General features: G+C 45.4%; 1 protein-coding gene across 1 annotated transcript; it reads left to right on the top strand.

The window, feature by feature from the left end:
- Positions 1-223: 223 nt before the first annotated feature.
- On the top strand, positions 224-5,125 carry SSTR1 (somatostatin receptor 1). Its single transcript, XM_033063228.2, has 2 exons — positions 224-1,690; positions 2,300-5,125. The coding sequence occupies exon 1, from the start codon at positions 441-443 to the stop codon at positions 1,641-1,643; it is 1,203 nt and encodes a 400-aa protein (XP_032919119.1). The 5' UTR covers positions 224-440; the 3' UTR covers positions 1,644-1,690; positions 2,300-5,125.
- Positions 5,126-6,000: the final 875 nt, after the last annotated feature.

The raw sequence follows: 6,000 nt of genomic DNA, 5'->3' as shown, positions 1-6,000 counted from the left end.
GGGAGGGGATCAGTGGGAGGTGGGGGAAACAATACTGGGTGGGGAGAGAAGTGCGGTATCGGGGAGCACTGGGTAGTATGGGGCAGTGGGAACAGGGAACAGACTGCCCTGGAGCTGTCGGATTTGCGGACAGCTGGAGGGCGGGATGGGAGGCGGGCAAGGGGAGTGCGGGGTGGGAAGGGACACCCGCTTACGTCTCCTGCATTTTTTTTTCTTTCCCTCCTTCTTTCCCTAGCTGGTGACGCGCCGCTGCTATTAATCATTCACCAGCCGGGGAGCAGCAGTCGCGGCCGCTCGGAGGGACCGGCGCTGGCAGCCGCCCCTCTCCCGATGCCCGCGTCCCGCAGCCGCCGCGCCGGGAGCCCCGGCGGGATGGTGCCCAGCGCAGCCGGCGGCGGACGCCTGCTGCTCTGAGCCGGGGCCGAGGGTCCGGGCAGAGGATGCTCCCCAATGGCACCTGCCCCAGGCTTCCGGGCGGTGCAGGCAGCGACAGCGGCGACAGCGACAGCGGAGGCAGCGACAGTGGTGGCGGAGGAGCCGGTGGCGCCTCGGAGGAGGCGGAGGCGGAGGGCATGGACTCGGGCGGCAGGAATTCCTCTGGCGCTCCGAACAGCACCCTGAGTGAGTCTCAGGGCAGCGCCATCCTCATCTCATTCATCTACTCCGTGGTGTGCCTGGTGGGGCTGTGCGGCAACTCCATGGTCATCTACGTGATCCTACGTTATGCCAAGATGAAGACAGCCACCAACATCTACATCCTCAACTTGGCCATCGCAGATGAGCTGCTGATGCTTAGCGTCCCCTTTCTGGTCACCTCCACGCTGCTGCACCACTGGCCCTTTGGCTCCCTGCTCTGCCGCCTGGTGCTCAGTGTGGATGCCATCAACATGTTCACCAGCATCTACTGCCTGACCGTGCTCAGCGTGGACCGTTACATCGCTGTGGTGCACCCCATCAAGGCGGCCAGGTACCGCCGGCCCACTGTGGCTAAGATGGTCAATCTGGGTGTCTGGGTGCTTTCCATCCTCATCATCCTGCCCATCATCATCTTCTCCAACACAGCAGCCAACAGTGATGGAACAGTGGCTTGCAACATGCTCATGCCAGAGCCCACCCAGAGATGGCTGGTGGTCTTTGTGGTCTACACCTTTCTGATGGGCTTCTTGCTGCCTGTGGTGGCCATCTGCCTCTGCTACATCCTCATCATTGCTAAGATGCGCATGGTGGCCCTGAAGGCTGGCTGGCAGCAACGCAAACGCTCAGAGCGCAAGATCACCCTCATGGTCATGATGGTGGTGATGGTCTTTGTCATCTGCTGGATGCCCTTCTACATTGTGCAGCTGGTCAATGTCTTTGTAGAGCAGGATGATGCCACCATCAGCCAGCTCTCTGTCATCTTGGGCTATGCCAACAGCTGTGCCAACCCTATCCTCTATGGTTTTCTCTCAGACAATTTCAAGCGGTCCTTCCAGCGGCTGCTCTGCCTCAGCTGGATGGACAACGCTGCAGAGGAACCCATCGACTACTATGCCACTGCCCTCAAGAGCAGGGCATACAGCGTGGAGGACTTTCCCCCAGACAACTTGGAGTCAGGGAGCATGTACAGGAATGGCACTTGCACCTCCAGGATTACCACCCTCTGAGGAAGCATTCCTGTCCCCCAGCTCCCTTACTGCCCCCCAGCTGGAGGGTGAGCGAAGTCAGGGCTGTGGCATGGGGAGGCTGGGAGGGAGGGGATTTTGGTCCTGCCCATTGCCAGCAGCGTTTGGCACAAGAAAGAGCGAAGAAAACTCCACATCCTTGATTTGCTCCCTCTGCACCCTTGAGAGTGGGTGCATTCTCTGATGCTTTGACATCCACTTAGTAATTTGTGGCTCTCATGGGTTAGCTTAGGGTCTGGTAGCCTGGCTCTGCCACTCCTCTCTGTCTGACAAGTGGCTGTGAAGGTCCTGCAGTGACTCTCCCTCCATCTTTTGTACAGTTTGCCCTTTCCCTTGGCTGGTGGGACACCCCAGGCCATTGAGTCGAGCCTGCCTCAATCAAGCCCTAGCATTCAGGCTCAGACTCTCCCCAGCCGAAAATGACCCTGCTCAACATCTGTAATACACACCTCCCCTTCAGAGATTAGAAATGCTGGAAAAATTCCCCCCAACATACACCTTGCCCTCCCCCAGGAAGGAGTGAGTAGCTCTCTCTGTGCCTACGCTTCCTTCACCCTGGAATAAAAAAGAAAGCAGGGAGCAAAAAGTCCCTGAGAAAGAAGTAGCATAGTCACGGATATATTCTTTTTGCTTTGCAGACAGATTCCAACTCACTGTTGGCTCTCTGGACTACTTGGCAGAAGCAAAATAGAAAAGGTCTTAGGAAAAAATCTGATTATTGCTGTGCTTTGGAGCTGTGCGGCAGGTTGCTGATAATGGGAGATAAGCAGTCCCGTGACACGCAGGGAGCAGAGAGCTGGGACTCTCTGAGATGGGAGCTGGGGGACCACTGAGCTGGGAAATGCTTGAATCTGTCCACACACACAAAAATGTGTGCTGATAATAAAGTTGAAAGGGAGCACTAGACTGTGAATCTGCTGTCTTGAGCCTGCTCCATCAGCTGTGAAACAGTGATGAAGGGAGCTGAGGTAGTTTTTGAATGACCTGAGTGATGGCAAAGTCACTTTAGCCTACATGGAAAAAAGAGGGAGTCATTAAAAAACCTGCACCAGTCTCTGAAATAAATACTTGACAGAAAAAGCAGCTGTTTGGTAATAGCTACTACCCTAGCTCCAGTTTCTTCTGTTGCACTAAAAAAAATCCCAACAAAATGGGTTTCATATGTTGCCAATGTAATATACTGACCCAGAGCTTCTTAATGTTTCATTTCTGAGAATTCTTGTTTTTAATGTGTGCCAGATGTCTCCTTGTTTGATTTCTTAATTTGATTCTAGTCACTGTGTTGTGAACGTGTTTTTCTGAAGCAATTTATACTGTGTACTTATGTCTGTGGTGGCTACTTACAAGATTGCATTTAAAATGGGTGATGCTCAAGAAGGCTCTTTTCCAGATGAAAACATTGTCTTTTTCTAACTCTTTCATTTACATTGTCTCCCCCACAGAAATACTCTCTTGAATTTTGTCTCCTCTTATGACAAAACAAATTTCATATGGACAGATGAAGCTTTCTTTGATAAATGACAGCTGATTAAATGAAACCTTCTATCCCTGCTCCCTCTTATCCCACACAGAAGAGTCGGTACAGACTGTTGAAATAAGCAGATATGTTTTTTGCCTTCTACCACCTATGCTAACAGTGTCATTCAGTGGCAAGTGCCCCAGTAGCTGTGAAAAATCACTTCTCTAGCACAATACTGTGATTGTATTAATTAGAACTACTGGAAATTTGAAGTAAGAGACTGGAAAAAATCTCTAGTAGTAGCATACCCATAGCATTGTACTCGTAGCTGCAGTGCTTAAGTACAGTGTTAAGTGTAAGGTTGGCAGTTAAGGCATCTAGTATTTGTGGTGGTGGACTTACTACAGGTTTTTGTTAAACTATATCCTTTAACTTTTCTCAGCAGCAAAAAGCAGGATGCTACTTTGTACATTTCTTTCACCAAAACTTAGGTACTGTTAAATGAATGTATAAATTTAGTATTTCAAAGTTGTCCATCAAAATGAGAGAAAAAAATCTTAATTCACTTCAATGGACTGTAAGTCAGCTCCTTTTAGTCTTAAAAATTGATAATGTGGAAACTGTTACATCCTTATTAAAATATTTCATGAAAAGCTTTAACAATGGTACAGTTTATTTTCTTTTACTTCCTAGTGGATGGGATTTAAAGGAAACTTGCAAATATTAAATTTTGTAATGTTTTACATGTGCATATGGGGGAAAAAGGATGAAATCGCTTTATAAGCTCAATTAACTTCTCACTGAAATCAAACACCTGCCAAAACTTTAAAGTGCCCCATGATATCCATGATGCTATTTCCAGGGCTTCACTTGATTTCTCACTCACAGTATCTTCAAGATGGCTTAAATCTCATAATCTTATGTAGTCCTTTTCACTCAGGCATATTCTCATGGGTGGTCACATTAAACAGAGAGTCAGTTTACTCTTTACTGCTGAATTTGTTTATTATCAGACATGATGAGGCAAGAGTGAAAAAACAAAGATTCATACTGCATACTCAGCTTTGATGAGAAGTAGAACTGGGGGTTTTTTCATGTTTTTTTTCTCTTTGCCTTGTAAAGATTGTGATGGAAGCCTACACACCTACCAGCATAAGCACTTTAGTTTCAGTTCTCCCAGGCACATCGCAGAGGTTGGGTTGGGGCTTCAGTAGATGGCAGGCTTGCCTTCAGATGGATGGGCTGATTCACTCCCAGCCAGCACGGCCCCTAGGTTCCTGGCTAAAACACTCTGTGTGATTTCAGCTGGAAACAAAATCTGTTTATCCCAAACTAACAGTTGTTCCTGCTATTTTTCACTCTGGGAGAGGTGATCAACAGCAATAAATCATTCAATTTATCTAGAAAGAAAGTTAGTTAGTCCATTCTGTGTTACTGTTCTAAATAGTAGAATATAACTACCAGGAAGAAACAAAGCTGTTCTCATGAAATAATATGTACCAGAAAATGAGCAGAACTCTTTTTAATGCTTTCCAAATGGCAAATAAGAATATTCAGATTCCATATAGAAATTATTTTAACCAATGATTAATTCACTAAAAAAAAAAAGAGTACAGTGGTTTATTTCTTGGTGTCATTTTGACTTCTTACCCAGCTGCAAGTAGGTGAATTGTAATTTGTAACTAGTAGTAATTTTTTTTTGCTTTTTCCCCATGAGCTTTGGTTTATATTTTAAAAATACTGCATTCACCTTGTCATGGAAATTGGCCTTGTGGCCACTGAAATGCAGGTAACTTTTGCACTTTGTTTAGCCTGAGACCTATACCCAGCACTACCCAGTGAATGGCCTGGACTGGTTCCTGTGGCATGTATTCCAGAGAACAGTTTTCACATGGAACACACATGAGCTGGGCAGCACACATCAGCTGCAGCATTTTCCCACTCCAAGAAAGGTGCACAGGAAATCACTTTCCTTTCTCATCAGGCTTCCCAGTGCAGTAGCAAAGACAACACATGTCAAAATCCTGAGGCTGGCTGATACCTGCAGTTAGTGGACTTGAGCAAGACTGGTCACAGAGGCATTTTACAACTGGGTAGTGGATGAAAAAGGTGATGGTTGCATGCAGATATTCTGCCTCTTCAGATGGTCCCTACAGCAGAGAACATTACACATACACAGAGTAAGGCTTCTTTGCATTTGGCACTTAAAGAGCCCATTTGATTTCTTCACAGAGAATGAGAATCAGCTTTCTGAATGTGATGTAAGAATTTCTAAAATACCAGTTCTCAAGTAAATCAGAATTTTAAAAAAAGGTTTTCTAGCTGTTTCTGGAAATCTAAATATCTGCATTTTTCATGTATGTGGCATGCTCTATTAACACTGTGACTATTCGTTGTATTTTAACCTGTTTCCAAAATTAGTATCCTAATTCTAAATATTAAACTAAGTCTTACTGAAATAAAATAACCCAGTGGTGTCATAGATTAATGTTATTTAAGGTTTGAATTTACTCTGCCATATTTCTAGAACAATGACAATTTCAAGTCTCATAATCCTGATTAAAAAAAAAATCAAAAAAACCCAATCATTTCAAAAAATCAAAATAAATTAGCCAAGAAAGAAATATAAATCCAGGGTTCTAAACTCTGTGATTTCAGTCCCTAGGAACCTTACTTGACACCAGGGCTTTGCAGATCAGAATGTGAATTATGTATCTCTAGAGGAGAATAAAATATTTCTACTGGACTGTGTATTCAGCATTTCCATCCTCTTCAACATAGCCTTATTTGACTGATAACTTCAGGCTAAGCTACAGGAAGAAAGGATGGTTTACTAATTAGATTTCTCTTTAAGAAAAATGTTTTTAGATATTATATTTT

Source organism: Catharus ustulatus, chromosome 6 (assembly GCF_009819885.2).
Source record: "Catharus ustulatus isolate bCatUst1 chromosome 6, bCatUst1.pri.v2, whole genome shotgun sequence".
NCBI lineage: Eukaryota > Metazoa > Chordata > Aves > Passeriformes > Turdidae > Catharus > Catharus ustulatus.
The sequence above is the reverse complement of the archived record's forward strand: the minus strand, read 5'-3'. Positions and strand labels throughout refer to the sequence as shown.

Excerpts from the sequence above, each read along its gene's own strand:
- SSTR1 (XM_033063228.2), top strand. The coding sequence starts at position 441 with ATGCTCCCCAATGGCACCTGCCCCAGGCTTCCGGGCGGTGCAGGCAGC.